We start from the raw sequence: 18,184 nt of genomic DNA on the forward strand, positions 1-18,184 counted from the left end.
TGAACTTTTGAGAGTTGCCAAATTTTCTTAGATTAAAATGTTTATTTTTGCGGAAAAATTTCGATATTTTTCCTTGAAATTTTCAAACTTTTTAGATCAAATTACAAGCAAAATTACCCTAGAAATTGGAAGAAAAATATTCACAAATTTTCTTGAAAATGAGTGATTTGTCAAAGGAAATTTGGCAACGTCTGAAGGCTCGCACGGCGTTTTTCCTTAGCACGACAGTATTGGTGTGTCGACGTCACGTTGATAAAAAAAGAGGCAGTGGCAGTTCGTGAAAGTTGGCAACGTTAATTTTCCTCCATTTAAATGTATGCAAAACAATCGATTCTTAGTGAGGCCTGAAATCGATACTTTAAACGGATTCAGATGGAGGAAAAACAGTGTTACCAACTTGGAAAATGGCCACTGAGAAGGACGGTGACGACAACGCCGCGCACTTGTGGTTCTTGACCCCCGCGTCTGCGCTGGTCCGCGCTCTACTTTCCGTTTTTTTCTCGGAACTCTTCAAATCGTGACTGCTCAAAATTTTCCCGGCCCGCTCGAATTTCCCGCGACACAGTTAATTGCACCGAGAATGACTTATGATATGTCGCGGCTCTGGCCCAGATATTGACCGGACCCGTCACCTACTTAACAAGTGGCGCTTCCCTCATATTGTGTGCCTAAATTGTACTCCCGACGCTGTTGGATTCGATTCTCGTCTCCGTCTCCCGGTGGATCGTTTCCTGGAAGTGTCGCTAAATGACGTCTGAAGGGCTCCGTCCATTTCCAGCTTTATCAGGCAAATAAGAATTGCTTCTTTTCTTTCCATCAATCTCTCTCGCCTCCTCTGTCCTTCCGCATGGTCTCCACCTCTAGAAACATTCGCCGGGTTGCCACAGTCAGGGAAAACCGGGAAATGTCAGGGAATTTTAAAAAGTCAGGGAATAGCGGGAAATGTCAAAGAAAATGACGGAAATGTCAGGGAAAAGTTAAATCACCTTCATTTGCTTTCTAGAATGGGTTTGAGGTTTCGAATAACAAATTTTACCTGAAGACTATTTTCAAGCATGCCTTCTTAAACATCCGTTACATCCTCAATTGTCAGGGATTTCCACTAAAATGTGTCTGGGAAATCAGGGAAATGTTAGGGAATTTCATTTTCTAAATTCTGTGGCAACCCTGCATTCAGAGAATATAGGGAATGAAAACAGGATAGCCATAGTCAGAGAATACCGGGAAATGTCAGGGAAAATGACGAAAATGTCAGGGATAAATTGCCAAGTCGCCTTTCTTAGCTCTCTAGAATGGGTTTGACGTTTCAAACAATAGATTTTACGTGAAATCCATTTGAAATTATATCTTTTTATACATCTGGCATAGCTTCAATTGTCAGGAAATTTTACCAATATGTGACAGGGAAATGTCAGGGAATTTCATTTTCTTCATTCTATCGCAATCTTTAATATCGTTGTACTCCAAGTTCTTTTGAATCAAAGATGTACATCAAAAAAAGTTTCAGAAAGTGGTCAACTAGTTCAAAATTAGAGCAGATTTAATAAAATCATGAAATCATTATCACTGGAACTTGATTAAACGTAGTACTTTGCGGACAAAACGCGCATGAGGGCGTCAGATATAGTCTCTGCGGTTCTATCCTTGCGTTAAAGTCTCTGAGCCCCATCGACAAGTTTCATCGCACGCTTTAAGCGTACGCTTTGACTGCTAAATAGATATCTCCAAGTGTAATTTTTCCGTTTCTTCTTTTTGTTTGTCTTCATCGTCAACTTTGGTCTAAGCTTATATATGTCTGGTTCTCATTAAACCAAATCATGAACAATAATACATATACATATACAAGGTGATCCAAAATTCGTACATCGCTAGTTCCTCGCATGCACCCCTGTAACTTTTGAACAATTTGAGATGGAGCTTTGACATTTTGTGAATCCTCCTGGATGACAGAATACTGTTTTTGAGGCCCCCCGAATTTTAAAGGAACCGCCTTAAAAAGGGCGGTCCCCTTAAAATCCTTTGAACCCTTAGAGTTTTAAGAAAGAGTTGTGCGGAACTTTTGGATGACTCTGTATAATTCACTGGGAACTGTAAACTCCGTTCTCCCTTGCATATGCTAGGCGATGTCTTCCAAATAGGTAAGCCAACCTCGTTCACCTTTCAACCTAACGTCCACGAAGTGTGCGCTCAGCATCTCTGGACCCGACTCCTCTTTCCAGTCTACCATGCTCAGGAGAAACCCCGTATAAGCCATCAGGCGTTGCCAATTTTCCTCCGATAAAATACAAATTTTGAAGATAGCTGTCGGATACTCTCCTCCCAATTTTTCAGAGAATCTCACTCTGATTTTCTTTTCACTTCGATTCAAAGTATGTGAAAATCTCAAGGAGCAATATTCATGACTTTCCTCCAAAATCAACGTTTTACAGTGGGAAATTTGGCAACTCCCGAAGGCTCATGCGGCGTTTTTCCATATGGTCGTAGTCATGGGATACCGAGAATATGCATGCGGAGATGAAGGCGTGACCTTATATCAATGCGCAACGCATGGCCGGCTGAGTGAGCATGTGGACCAGTCGGACGTATTTCTGTCAAGCGGAACTATATGCATGAAAACATGAGCCCTGAGACCCATAAGAATATATGAATGACAGGGCTCACGTCATAATGCACATAGTTCCACTCGGCAGAAATACGTCCAGCCGAGGAGTGGCGTACGGAGCAGAGTGATAGCGGCGAAAACATAATTCAATACTTCCGCGTTGGCGGGCACAAGCGTAACATTCGCGTTTTCTGTTCTGTTTCTTCTGGGCCCTCTTGTGTCTGTGTGCGTGTGCGTGTGACTGAGTCCCATTTAATTTCGTCTGTTTCAGCCGGCCGCCCTCTCCGGACTCCGGGCGTGGACCTCCTCGGAGGCCCTCGGGGACATGACCGTGGACCCCGACTGCACCAACAAGATCTCCACCGAGGACACCGTCGACACCATCGAGCACCGGCTCCCCTCCCCCGAGGAGCAAACCCAAGTCGTAGCCCAAAAGTAAGTTCACCGTCAATTTTGTTTCACATTCAGATGTTATGGTATCTGTCAAAAGTGACCTCGTATTCCAGATGAAATGGGTCTATCGCCCACTAGGAAAAAACAAATTGGATCTAGAGTCCAGACTCTTAAAAACATCGACAAGAAAAAATACTCTTGATTCAATCAGATTTAAGCTTGAATCAAGAACCAAGCCTCTTAATTTGAGCGGATTTCCTTTTGCTTTAAGCTTAAATCTGATTGAACTGATTTAAAAATTGAATCAATAATGGAGAATTTGCATGTGTCTGAAATTTAATGAATATCATGTTTAAGTGGAAACTACCAAGTAAACTGAACACGAAATTACACTGGAAAAAAACACATTGGATCTAGAGTCCAGACTCTTAAAAACGTCGACAAGAAAAAATACTCTTGATTCAATCAGATTTAAGCTTAAATCAAGAAAGCCTCTTAATTTGAGCGGATTCCCTTTTGCTTTAAGCTTAAATCTGATTGAATCAAGAGTCCTTTTTCTTGTCGATGTTTTCAAAAGTCTGGATTCTAGATCCAATGTGTTTTTCTCCCAGTGCACGCAAGAGATATAGCCTACTAAATACACCCTGTAAGAGTGGATTTGCTTGAAAATTACTTCGGGCTTATCAGAAAAGTCTGAAATCGACTCATGAGCGCGCAATCTGCGTAGTTTGTAACACGCATTTTCAAATTTAAGGTATGCTTACTCCACATATTGCGACTGTAGGGTTAGAAATCCTAAATCCGGCCTTGATTTTTGTAATTCATGGCTTTTTCTAATCTACGGAGCCTGAATTACACAGTGGCGATTCTTGAAAGCTGGCAGCACTGTTTTTCGTCCATTTAAGTGTATGTAAAATAATCGATTCTTGGTAAGACAGCTTGCCTCGCCTAAAATCGATATTCTCGATGGATTTCACTGCAGGAAAAACAGTGTTGCCAATTTTCAAGAATCTCCACTAGACTTACACGGTTCTGCCGAGCGAAGAAAGAACGTCTAATGAGCCTTCGTACGTTGCAAAATTTGATTCCATAAAGCAAAAATTATCTTAGTAATTTGTGAATATTTTTCTTTGAATGTTCAAAGAATTAGATTTGCGATTCGATCTGAAGTATCTAAAAAAGAGAAAAAGAAAATGGACATAACTTTCCTCTCGTGGAATTTCCAAAATTTGTGGACGCTGCATGGTACAATACCAGAAGTCTACTAAATCAAGCCTTAATTCATTTTAGAGATGAGTCATGTCGTAAAGAAAAGAATGAAAAGGGGGAAAAGCTAACAGAAGGAAAAATCGCAGTGCGAATTATCCCGAGCTTTGTCATTAAGCTCCGCAAGTAATAAAATCGTATCCCCTTTCTTTCGCTTTTTTTTGTCCGGCACTGCCGGCGCTTCTATCGCGGGCCGCGGAAGCGTTTTGCGATGGGCGAGTAGGTAGCGCGCATTGAGTTGATTTGTTCGCTTTCGCCGTTTGTAAGTAAATATCGGAGTAATGAGCCGTGTATTGTGGCGCAAAGTGAGCAGATCGGCGTCAAAACGTTATGCACGAGTAGCAGCTAACTCGGAGCCATCGCTCCATTACCAGCATCTGCTCCAGAAGCGTGGTTGTCTCTTGTTCCAGCTGAGGGGCACTACTCGGTTAAAAGATCGGGTAGGTTAGGACATCCGTTGGTAAGGAGAGGAAGCAATACCTTTTGAAAAACGAATGATGCATGGATGGAGAAAGGAATCTCGTTGAAAAAAATTTTCCTGATTTATAATTTTGACTTAAGAATTTGGTTCTTTTAGTTAAATCAGTCAGTTTTTTAAAGTTGAAGAAACGTTGTTTTGGTATCGTTATTTTAACTTAAACTTAACGCTAGCGTAACGACGCCTTTTTAACTGAAAAAAAAAAAATCAAGTTAAATGCGCAAGGATTTAACTGAAGAAACCAAATTTTGTCGACAAGAAACGACGCTTTAAGTCAAAATAATATCTCAAGAAAATTTTTTTTTTCAGTGCTCAGTCACATGAACGGACTTTCGATTCATGCTGAAGTATAGATGCTGTTGCACTGAAAGAAAAAGTTACGGGCTGTCTAAACGTACCGTGTGTTCTGGGCTCAGAAGCCAACAATTCCGGGTGCTGGAGCCGTAGCTTCAACTGCTCTGGCTGCTACGTCAGGAACTTAGGGCCTCCGAGCCCGGAACGCGGACGGTATGTCTTTACAACCCGTAAGTACGGCTTCCACGGCCGGAGTTTTTTTCAGTGTGCTGATCGGGCAAGCGGCAACAAAGCAGAAAGGGAAAGTGTTATCTACGGCGTTGGAGCCGGAGTATTGCCACTCAGTTTCCGATCAGGAGCCGTCAATGGCTGCCAATTTATCGGAATAGATGGAGCGCGGAGGGGGGGGCGAGGGGTCGTTCCATAGACTCCCGTCCATAAACTACACAAAGCTCCCGATCGGCGGGGACAATGCGTCGATTTGCAGCGGGCACCGCGGATTAGATGGGATCGGAGCGATTGGTCATGAGCTGTGCCCAGCGCTTGTTTTTATTTCCGGCCGAGGCATTGTCAAGCGGGAGATACCTCCAAGTGCCGGAAGAACAGCCTCGATTTCCATTCGCACATCCCGCTTCGCCTCCCTGCGTCGTTGTCAAGCCCCGAAAAATTACCTCTCCGCCTTTGCAATACCGAGAAAGGCCAAATGTTGCAGCGCTGTACATTTTCACCCTTTCGTGGGTGTAGCGCTTTCGTTTGTTATGACACTTTTTTTAAAAAAATTTTGATCGAGTTAAAGTTTTCTAATTCCAAATTGGTCCACCAATACACCAATACAGATACCTCCAAGTGCCGGAAGAACAGCCTCGATTTCCATTCGCACATCCCGCTTCGCCTACCTGCGCCGTTGTCAAGCCCCGAAAAATTACCTCTCCGCCTTTGCAATACCAAGAAAGGCCAAATGTTGCAGCGCTGTACATTTTCACCCTTTCGTGGGTGTAGCGCTTCCATTTTTCATGACAATTTTTTTTTTTTTTTTTTTTTTTTTGATTGAGATAAGCTTTTTTAATTCCAAATTGGTCCATCAATTACGTCACTCAAATCTTAGAACATACTATTTCGATCTTAAAAGCTGCGCCCCGAAGAAGAAGAAGAAAAAAAAACTCCGGCTATGAAAACCGCGCACTGACGGACTACATGGACATCCGTCCGTTCCGAGCATAGAAACCGAAAGTTCCGGGTGTAGTACTAGTTGCTCCGGCCACTGAACTAGGAGCAGTCAAAGCTACGGCTCCACCACCCGGAACTATGTTTATCGGCCTCTAACCATAAGTCCGGTAGGGACGGTGTGTTTTCATTGCCCGTAACTTTTTCTAGTGCGAAAAAAAAAAAACAAGTGCGTCGTTCCTTTGGAACGAAGTTTTTAATAGGAAGCATAGTTTTACCAATTACTCGTAACCTAATTTGCAGGCTTGCCCTAGGGGTTACTTTTTAATGCCTCCTAAAAATTCGCGACGTATAGCGAATTTTTCTATCGATGAAGTTGGGAATTTGGGATGCAATAGCTTATCACTTAACGTAAACTTTTTCAATAATTTGCTACCTAGGTACATGGAAATATCATAAAGGAAAGTGACGTCGCAATCGTTAGGCAACGACCATAGCCTGTGATCAATGCTTTATTTTTATGAGTGATCTTTTGAGCTGCAAAATAGGGGGGGGGGGGGGGGGCTTTTACCCTAGGGAGGTTGACGTTTGCAAGGTTGAAGGAGCGCCTTGCGATTGATGAGTCGTGAGGTAGGCAACTGATTATCCGGTAATGATAGTGATTATCAACCCCGTCTATTTGAAGGCGTATCTTGGGACTGTTTGCCAGTCGTCGTCTCCGAATCAGTTTCAAGTCCATGTTCACACCCTGCTCGGCGCCTCAACACCGCCGTGTCAAGGGAGAACGTCGTATGAACATTCGAGAGTTGTCAGATTTCCCTCGTTAAATCATGTATTTTTGACGAAATTCATGCATAATTTCCCCTAGAATTTTCAGATATTTTAGATTGAATTGCCCACAAAACTGTCTACAAATTTCGGAGAAAAAATTATCGATTTTCCCAGTAAATTCGATTCTTATCGAAGACAATGGAGATGTTGCATGTCGACGGTGAAACTACCAAACCACGTATCTCGTTTGCGGTGTTTAAAAATCTACGCTCACATTTTATTTTTTTGAAGTAGACCAAATCAATATCATTCCTTGAAATTTTCACAGAATTTTTTCCGCACGAAGAGGAAAAATCACAGAAATTTTCAAGACTGGACGTTAAGTAGTTTTTCATTTAAAAAATAAAATATGACAGGAAGTCTGCGACGTCGCAAACCGAGATACGTGGTTTGGTAGTTTCACCGTCAATGTGTGAGGGATTTGCGATTTGACCATTGATTCTTATGTAAAAGTTCGCGAGAAACACGATGGTGCCACTGGTTTTCTCTGAAATCATCTCCCAAGCTCAAAATAAGCTCTCAAAGTGAGGCTAAAATGGAGGGGATATCCCACCCTACCCTGAGAGTCCACCTCTACATCAAAACAAACTCTCCATGCAAAGATAGGGAGTAAATACATTAGCAGTGATGCCGTGTTTTCAATTTTGGAGTCCCCAAATAAAATGGCAACCCTGCTACTGTATTTGCTCCCCATCTTTGCATGGATAGTTTGTTTTGATGTAGAGGTGGACTCTCAGAGTAGGGTGGGATATCCCCTCCATTTTAGCCTCACTTTGAGAGCTTTTTTTAAGCTTGGGAGATGATTTCAGAGAAAACCAGTGGCATTAGTGTTTCTCGCAAACTTTTACATAAGAAACAATGGTAAAATCGCAAATCCCTCGCACATGCAACATCTCCATTTGGCGACGTCTAGAGACTCATACGGCGTTGTTCCTTAGCTCGGCAGAACGGCCAATCGAGGGAATGAATGAACGTCTACATGGCACATGGAATATAATTATTGCCGCTTCCTTGTTGCAGATTCCCCGCTGAGGTTGTTCCTGTAGATGTCAGCGGTCGAACGTTCCAACGGATGACGGTCCAGCGACGATCCCTTCTTTTAGTCGACGGCGAATCTGGCTCCAGGAGGCGGAGGAGTCGCAAGGTCCGCGGTAAAAGACGCAACACGATCGCGTGCACAGACCAAAAGGAACTCGAAGCAATTGTCTAGTAAGTATCCCGTCTATTTGATTCCTGTGTTTGCTTACAGCAAACAGTGTGAATTGTGGATTGTTCACATCCCTAGGTAGTCATCGTAAACCTTTCAAGTCATTTTAAAGGGGAAAGTGTAAAGCATTTGCGCTCTATCTTATCATTTCCAGCTGAACACTTGATTTCAACAATAAAAGAAGGAAGGTCCACAGGAGATAAGTGTAGCGAAAATAGAATGGTGTTAGAAATGGTATAGAAACAGAATATTATGAATCATGAGCAATTGGACCGTGTTTAGTAGAAAGGAGCCAAGCCACATCAGCGATTGCCAAATGTCATTGGGCGATTTATTTTTTTACCTGAAAACAGTTGTGCGGATTTTTGTGCAAATTTCGGTGAATTTTCTGCCCAGAAAGAAGTAAAGTCCTTAAAATTGTTGAAGGAATCCACACGAACGTCCTTTTGTATAAAATTAAATTACCCAGTTAAATTTGGCAGTTGCTGATGTGGCTTGGTTCCTTTATGCTAAACACGGTCAAATTGTTAGTCTAGTTCTTTCCACAACCACTACTTCTTTGCCGCCCCGGCCCCTTTTCTGTACACCCTGGTACTTGTAAGTATGAGTCGAATTGGTGATACGAACGCTGATGAACTAGAATTATTTCTCCAGAATAATTATACGTTCTAAATGCAGCTTTCTATTTTTAACCGATTTGTATTATTGTTTTTGAATAATTTCCTATTCTTTTGGATGAATTGAGCCAAGGTTAATTTTACTCGCCATACCCTGCAGGCACTCGACAATGTCACCTCATTTGCGGAATCATAAAGGAGCCACACTATTACAGTATTTACCTACCAAAAATTTTGAAAATGTCCAAATATTTACTTTGTCTTATTGATATTGCAGGGTGCCTAGTGACCGGGAAATCCGGAAAATGTCAGGGAGTTTTTTTCTGTGTCAGGGGAATCAGGGAAAACGTCACGGAGTCCGCAAAAATTCAGCATGTCGGGAAATTTTATTTTGCAAGTGATTTTCGTGACCTGGAAACGCCAGGGAAATCGAAAAACACTGATTTTTCGGAAAATGTTTCGCGAATTCTACTCTCTCAGAGTTTCATGTTTTAGAAATCAAAGTTCCCGAGTGAGCGGCAATGCGCTCCAGCGGACTGCTAGCAAATTCCCACCCTTGTTTGTGATTTGGCGTTAAAACATGAAAAAATTTTCACTTACATCTAGTCAGTTCCACCGTGTTGGAAAATTAGGAATATTTCACCTTTTTGTCGAGGAAATGAGAAGGAATTTCAAATTTTCCCAGTTTTTTCCGTTTTTGTTGGGGAAATCAGAGAAACGTCTGGGAATTTTTTTTGGAAAATTGCTGAACACCCTGAATTGAAAAGAAAACTGATTTTAATAGTGAGATTTGGCGCGTGAGGCGAGTTGGCAATTGAACAGACTCCGGGCCAACAGGTACCGGTAGAATGTCAAGCTGAAGAGACGCAGCCTCATACAGCAGGACCCGAGATAGTCGCCACCTCTTTTGATACGCGAAAATGGACTTTGGTCTTTGACACTCACTTTCAATCGTCTCGCCCGATTTCCTACGATCTCGTCAGTCGCTTTCCGAGTCGCTCCCGGCATCCTTCATAGATTTGAACTGTTTAAGCCTTCGCAAGCTCTCCTTCAAATGTCGCGGTGACAATGGCGTTTCCCGTTCACAAGCTTTATCATCATATAACTTTGCAGGAAGTGATCAATATTGTCAGAGAATTCGAGTCCGAAAAGAAAGCCAAGGAGCAAAAGTTGTTTCGTGTCAACAGTTTGCCTATCGTCGGTTGTTGCATAAGGTGACCTTTCTATTCTCTTAAACCATGGTTTTCATTACGACCAATCTCTTAATTTCCATCATCATAGTGCTCTCCCTACCCACAAGGCTGGTGTGCCCCCCCCCCCCCCCCCCCCCCACGGAACAAGTGTGACCGTACATGTAGCCACTCAACACCATTAGACCCTCATGAAGGATCAATGGACCCTTGGCACCTCCCCGCGAAATTTAGTTCATGATCATGATGTTATCCTTCGTAACTTCTATAGTCCCCTAGATTTCAAAGTACGAGAATTTTTAATGTTATTATGGTATGTTCGGTATTGGAAGCTGGCCAACAGCCCCATCATGTTTTTCGTCAGTGTTTCAGCTCGCGATCCTTTTTTTTAGAGATTTTAACTCGTAAGTTAAAAGTGGTAAAATAAAGATTTTTGTTATCAATAGTAATGCGATAATGAAACTAAATTAGGATGTCAAGATCAAGATGAATAGTGCCCTCAAGGTCATATTATCTTTTGTATCGGGTCGCTCACCGAGCTTAAATCGTTCTTGAATGTCCTTTATTTAGCTTGTTCAAAGTATTTACGTCAAAACACTTTTCTGATTTTTGTTTTTTCCCTCTGTCAGGTTTCTTGGCTCTGTTATCTGAACAATTTTTTTGATAATTGTTAGAGAGGGACTACTTTTTTACTGTTCCCTTTTTTTCATTATTTTTCTTACTGAAGGTAAACCGTGAAATTTAATTTCTATTCAGTCAGTTTACTAACTGTCTAACCTGGTATTATTTTTTTCTCCATCTGTACATACATAATTTAAAAAAAGTTAATTTTTTCTTGACTTAACAATTTTTAATTGCGAACCTGCTGTATTCATCGCTTAAAGAATCAACTTTTCATCATCCGTAGTGATTAATTTATCATTCATCTTTCTTTAATAATCTTGCCCACTAAGAATTTGCAGTCAAAAGTATTTATAACAACTTGCTTTATTTTTTCACTTTACGAAAGTATTCCATTGGAAGAGTAAAAAATCTGTCGGTATAGCTTCAACAAGAAATAATAGGAGTGGTAAAATCATAATTCATAATGAAATCAAAGTAGAAAAACACCTTATTTCTTGGTATGTGAAGATTCCCATTATGCTTCTCTTTTTCTTTACAAAGCAAATTTTACTACCATCGGAATTAATATTGATTTTTACTCATTTATTCATCATAATTCATTGTGTGCCTCTAAGCTTTGTAGGTGATTTCTCTATCAACAGAGGAAGGGAAAAAACCAACAGGAAGACAAAGAAAAAAAGTATTGAAAATACAAAAATTGCAACCATAGTCAATGAGTCAGTTTACATCAGTTTACATTTAATTGCAACTTATTTTACCCTGTACTGGATGCATTTTTTAATTTCTTTACTCCGTCCCTAACTAAATTGATTTTCATGGAAAATTGTCACCAATTGATTTCAATATTTGACTCCATAGAAGATAGTTAGCAAAAAAAAAATGTTTCTCTTTCAAGCTTTACATATCCTGCATTTGGGCTAATTTCTCTAATATTCTTCTTCATTTTTTCAGCGATTCGTCAGACGTGAATTTTGGCAAATCGGAGGACATTGAATCATCGAGTGATAGAACAATCAGCGAAAAGAAATCTCATTTGGATTCGTTGAAAGAATGGGGTCGAGCTCGACTTCGGCTAATCAGAAGTGTGGAGCCGGCCGTAGTTAAATTACGTGAAAGAGCTGGATCAATTGGTAGACGGAAATGGGACAAGGAAGAAACTCCGTATTCATCCTCCGGCAACTGGTCTGCTAGTTCTGAAAGTGGTCATTCAACGTCAACCAGTCACATTCCTAGGTAAGAGGAACTCAAGGCGTAAAATTTTGAAATTTATACATCTTTGACAGAATTAGTTATTTTTTGAGTGAAATATGGTAAGCCAGGCTACCCAACTTTTCAGAATTGGGCTGTCTTCAGAGCAATGCCATAGTTCTGCAAATACTCTCAAGCTCTAAGTTAACTGGACTGCGCTCAGTAGAAAGGAACCAAGCCACATCAGCTTTTGCCAAAAATTGGGTGATCTAATTTTTCACATGAAAATGGTTGTGCGGATTTTTGTGCAGATTTCAGTAAATCTGCAAAATCTGCATAGTATGAAGCAAATTCCTTAAAATATTCAAAGGAATCCGCACAAATGTCCTCTTGTGAAAAATTGCCCACTTGAATTTGGCAGTAGCTGATGCGGCTTGGTTCCTTCCTGCTAAACGCGGTCCCATTATGCAGGTCATTTAGGCTACCTTTTGCAATAAGGCAATACTATCTCTTGCTCATTTTATAAATAGCGTAACTGGCATTAGTTTTACCATGAAAATAGCTGCCTTTTGAATAAACCAGAAATAGTTGTTTCTTGTTGTAAAATGTACTCTAATTGAGACTTTCAAGAATAATAGCAATTTATGAGACTGATATTTTAATTTTGGCAGTGAGAAATATTATGCAGGTACTCAAAATAATTAAATACTATGAAGAAATTTGCCTATTATATCTATCTCCTTCATTTGTTGTACAAATACCTTGTGAAAAATTGCATTTAAGTAAGATTTGAACTATTTTTTATTAAATCTCAGACCGTAATTTTGTTGAAGATACCTTTCAGTTAGTTTAATTTTCAACTTAGCTTTAGCGAACAAAGTTAAAATTAAATAATCCTGTCAGTATAGCAATCAAAGATACTTTAACTTACCATGGATTCCTTCTGTCACTCTAAATAATTCATTTTATCCCAAATAACGATTTTTCTCGGTACTTTGTCCTCAGATGCATAGAATCATTTTAGGCTAACAGAATTTTATGATTTTATGATCAATCCAGAAAAAAATTAGTATATTATTTTGTCTCCAATGAAATCTTTCTCGCTCATGATTTTTACAGCAGCTCTTGACAGTTCCTTTTCATTATCTGAGTAAATTGAGATTGTACGTTGATTTCATATTTAGCTCAAAGGTAATCAAAATTTTTTTTAAAAAATTTTTGTAATACTTTTCGTTTTGTATGAAACTGCTTTACCTATTGCACTAACCGAATATCAATTCTATGAATGACTTTTCAATGTTTTTCGTCAAGTGCCAAACTGCCTACTAAAGCTAGTGAAAATTCCATAAAATTTTTTTTTCTAAATTACCTAACTCAAAATGAAATTTTTTGGAAATGTTAATGCAGATTATTAATTTTTTCCAGGTCTAGCATAAGTAGCGGCAGTATGTGTCCGAAACACGGAAGACGACCAACTATGGTTTCAACTTCATCCTCAGTAACGAGCGAGAGCACAGTCACTGCTGATGACGGTGAAACATGTTCTATGTACTCCTGTGATACGGAAGGCTACTACACATCTTTTCACCTGGACAGCGGTCTGAAAACTCTACGAGAGGAAGAGCCCGTTTCAGCCATGCACTCGTCATCTGCACTGTCAGGTAGCCGGTGTAATGATTCACCAATGACAGGTGACTCAGAATATGAATTATTTGGCAAAGGCTCTACCTCAACAACAGCGAGCTCCGCTGGAACGGTTTGCACAACACTCCTCATACCGCCAACTCCGCCCAACGTTCCTGAACGTAAAAATAGTCAATTGTCCTCTATGAAGCTTCCTGAAAGAAATGTGCAATCTTTAAATAATTTAACCATGACCGGTAAAAGTTCCGATAAATCAGAACGAGAAACTCAAAGTTTGAAAATGGATAGAAAAATTTCAGAGCTTAGCCAGTTTATCGGTAACGATAGCGATAAGCCCTCTCAGTTAACAAAAGCAAATGTCTCAAAGCTGAAAGACATCGATAGGGATTATCTCAAAGAGAAAGGAATAATCACTGTCGATGTCCATCATCACAATGAACATTTAGTGTCGGAAATCGAAGGCTCACCTGAGAAATGTGGTGATTCTCCGGATAGCGGCCACAACACATGTAGTTCTCCTGTTGATTCGATCACATCACCGTCTGTTGACATGGAAATGTCTGAGTGCTCTGATTTAGAGGGGCTTGACAGAATTGATAGAATCAATCGCAAAACTGTCATCAATTCCAGTCGCATCCCATCAATGTGTGTTATTACTCCGCCACAAAGTGACGATGAAGTTAGTTTGAAACAAGGGCTGAAACCCGCTGTAGATGCAGGAGACTATGTTACCATAGCTGAAGTTAAACAACCAGCAAGTTTCCCACCTGTTCTCATAAAAGAAACAGAATATGTTTCTTTGAATGAACTTAACACGGATGCCGTAGACTCTGCAGCCGAGAAGAAACGAAGAGGCGCAAGAGTCACTCTCGACTCGGAGGGTAAAGTTGTGTACTCATCAGAGAGCTTACGAAGGCGCAAACAAATTCACACAACGAATACTTTTGAACCCGGTCCAAATGTTCTCCCAAATAATAGTCCTCTTCCTCATCACCGTGCTGTCATCGCAAATGTGAAGCCGCTCTGTCCGAAAGGCTCTCCTTTGCCGTTGAGAATCAAACAGGCTTTAGTCGGTTCAAATAAAGTAGAACCAAGTAACAATCTTGATAGAAGTTTAAAAGCAAGTGACAATTCTTTCAAGAGCTCTGTCGACTGTCGTAAGTTGAACGGGGCATCACCATCAAATGGAAACATAGCTGCGCCAAAAATTGTTAGTACATTCTCTAATGGTGGAAGTGTAACCAGACCACATGGAGTCAAATCAAACACTCCGCTGATCCTTACTTGTTCCACGACTACTAATCGAGGTATGAATGTTTTGCCCGGGAAAAAGATTGTAACCCAAGCGAATGGTAAAAAAATAGTCTCTCCAAATTCTCCAAACCAAAGGCCTTTATCTCCTCTCGTATCCTCAGACCCATCAGTGCAGAAAAATGTCGTCATTACTTCTACTGCTAGTCCACATCAACAGTCTTTGAACAGACGAGACTCTACGAATAGTTCCAGATCTAATTCCCCGTGTGTGATTTCCAACTCTCCATCATCGCCCAAGCCTGTTAGCAAGACTCCTCCGTCAGATCAGTCTATTAGTCCGATTAACTTCAAAGGCGCATACGTCCGAATGCAGGAGCCATCTGACTGCTTAGAAACTTGTCTGGACGATCCTAAAGCAGCCGTCAAAAGGAGTGACAGCTATAGACTAGCTAACGACAAAAACGCGAATGAAGAACTTACCGTTTTTAACCCAGCCTCTCTCGGGAGAAGACCTAGGGGAATCACTGCCACAGCCGGTCCCAACCTTTTGGTCTCCATCAGAGCATCTCACAGTAATCAAAAAGGTAAACGTTACTTTAGGAATGATGAAAACACTGAAATATGGTAGTTGTATTCTGCACCTATGTTTGGTTTGTTCTGGTTTTTGTGCTTTTGGTGTTCTCAACGTTTTTAGTTGACAATTTTTGTTTTAGCGTTTTGTTACTGTGAGTGTGAATATTTCGTTTGTACATTCCGGTCTGTAGATATCATCTCCCATTCATTTTTTCCCTCAAAATAGTCAGTCCTAGTGAGAAGTAAGGGAATCGTACATATTCTCAAGAGCTGAATGGCCACAAATAGCTTTAAAATGAGACAGATATCGTGTTCAATTTGATTTTGTGGAATTGAAGGAAAAGAGTGACCGATATCCCTCCCCCTTCCCATTTTCTCTTTTTCCATTTCCTGGTTTTTTCAATCTTCGTCATATAATCTTGCACAATCCAATTAAAAGATTTTGGTTTCATAAAATGCCAGGCTGTGTGTTAGTATTTCTGCCTGTTTTTGCACCAGTTTTTATTAATTTTTGAAATCAAGTGGAAAAATTGTTTTTTTCTTTGTTTAATGTACATATTTCTGTTTCTCCTCATCTCTCTTTAGGTAAAAAAGAAAACAATATTCGAGCAAGCTAATGGGCTGATTTTTTTGAACTTAAAGAATTAGTTGACAATAATACTGAAATTCTTAGAAAAATGCAGTGAAAAATTTTAGTTTGAGAAGCTACCGCATTGAGCCTTACACTTTCCCTCTGGAAGAATCTTGCTTTCAATAGTGAATAAGAGAAAAATTATGGGGTGAGGGACGTATGGAGTTCTTCATATATTCAATATGATCATTTTAATCGAATGATAACTCTCTTATTTCAGAGCAATTTAAGCAAAAGTTCAATAAAATATATAATGAATCAAAATCACTCAACGCGTTCTTTTTTATTTTAACTAATTAGAAAATAGTCTTGTGCTTTGAGACCATGCTTAACCACCTATCTGGACTCAACCGTTTTATTTTTAGAACTAGTCTGTTTGACAACTCAGTGTACTTATTTATTTTCTTGAATTTATAGGCAGTAATAGTAATAATTATTATTCTCCCTCTTCCACTTTTTAAACACCCTCCTCATCAGTCATCCAAAAACTCCTAAATAAAGAATTCCTATAACTGAACCTGAGTATTTTTCTAAAGTTGTTTGATAGGTAAAAACCTAGAAACAAACTGCAATCTTTATTTCAAGTGACTCGGAGCAAACTTTTCTCTCAGATATTCAAAAGAAATAGAAGATGGAGAAGGATCTCTGATAGTCAGTTTGAGTGTCAAAATTTTCATTTTTCAACTTTACAGTGAAACTTACAAAATTTTAAACGTCATTTTACAAAATCATGTTAATATCTTGCTCAGGAGTTAATTTCAGCAATTTTTAAAAGGAAATATAAATCAAAATGCCTAAATGTATACCTTGTAGTTATAGGAGTTCATTGAGTTCTAGAACTCAGCCAAAATTTCAAAAGCAGGATATGTTCTTAAGGTAATCACAAACCTACAGTAAACATAAATACTGTTTGAAATTAGTTTATTGTTTAAAGGTATAATTTATTCAAGTTTTACCCATAAAACTCTGTAGATTGTATACTAATTCGTGGTATACTCTAAAATTTTTATCTCTCAATTTTTAAATTATTTCCTCCCAGATTTGCTGAAGTAATTCAAATTCAGGAAAAAAATAAAAATGAAAAAAATCTGATTATCACATAATTCACAAGGGCGATTAAACTCATCATCCTGAAGAATTTTTTTTTTCTGTATTGCTCAACAATTGATGCATTGAAGTGGTAAAGTCATCCTCTTTCATTACCGATTCATTCACCCATATGAGTAATAAGATGTTTCTCTATTGACACTGTAATGTAGCTAAGTCTGCAATTCCCCAAAGCTATCAATCAGCACTTGATTGTGCTCTTTCTTCAATTACGTTTTAATTTTTACCTTTAAGTTACAAATATAATCAGTTTCTTTCTCAAATAGATATAATATTTACTAAAGTCCATAAATTGCAGGTTCTTTTAGGAATCTATGCTCCAACAGAGATAGAATATTTTTCTCATAAAAAAAATTATCTTTCGTTTCAGGGAGATCCTTCAGCTTTCTTTGATTTTCGACAGAAACATAGTCATAAAAAGCCCCTCTAAGTATCAGTAACTTGCAACTGATCACTCCTTCCTTCAAATGAACCATCAGTTTTTTCCATCCAACGATTTTTTTAGTTTTCTCCATTATTCATCAGTACTGGAGTGATCCTTGAGTATGTTTCACCCCTATTTTCCCCCTCTTGTGCATGTTAGATAGAACATTAGTACGATCAGTAAAATTCTTTTATCTGATTTTACTACCAATTTTAATTGGTCAAACTTTTTACCTTGAGATATATTATGTCCAAGCTTGATTTAGAAATTTTATGGTGCAATTTTTAGATTTTAGATAATTTTTATTTCTCTTTGTTTATTTTTTGTTAGCTTTTTCTCGAAACTTTCTGTTTGTATCATAGTGTACAGAAAGAGGCGGTATTCTTATTTCAGCATGGACATTATGAAATCCTCGACTCAATATTATTATTGATCTCTTGAGTTTCTGATTTAAATCAAATAAATCTTCAACAATTCTTTTGAAAATTTGTTGTTAGGAAGGTCCAAAAATACTGATGGATCCCTTTTAAAATCAAGTAATCGAAAGTGAACAATGTGCGATTTGATTAGTGCCTCCTCTTTTAAGTGATATTTTAAAACATTCCATTAGAAAAGAAGTTATACATTCTAGTTCCTGAGTTTCAGTATTATACATATAGATTAGTACATCATGAGTGATTCATGTGGGAAGAAGAAT

The 18,184-nt window shown here is 39.2% G+C and overlaps 1 protein-coding gene across 2 annotated transcripts in view; it reads left to right on the forward strand.

The window, feature by feature from the left end:
• The window catches only part of gukh (NHS actin remodeling regulator GUK-holder), a 198,506-nt gene that overhangs the window by 172,583 nt on the left and 7,739 nt on the right, over positions 1 to 18,184 (forward strand). Inside the window, exons 3-6 of one of the 2 annotated variants that reach the window (XM_019041837.2) lie at positions 2,874 to 3,037; positions 8,049 to 8,237; positions 11,618 to 11,899; positions 13,280 to 15,336. In XM_019041837.2, coding sequence (XP_018897382.2) covers positions 2,874 to 3,037; positions 8,049 to 8,237; positions 11,618 to 11,899; positions 13,280 to 15,336 — 2,692 coding nt within the window. Of the gene's footprint in view, positions 1 to 2,873; positions 3,038 to 8,048; positions 8,238 to 9,743; positions 10,067 to 11,617; positions 11,900 to 13,279; positions 15,337 to 18,184 lie in introns of those variants that run through there. The other variant, XM_019041838.2, reaches the window with a different exon arrangement.

This window comes from Bemisia tabaci, chromosome 3, assembly GCF_918797505.1.
Source record: "Bemisia tabaci chromosome 3, PGI_BMITA_v3".
Classification (NCBI taxonomy): domain Eukaryota; kingdom Metazoa; phylum Arthropoda; class Insecta; order Hemiptera; family Aleyrodidae; genus Bemisia; species Bemisia tabaci.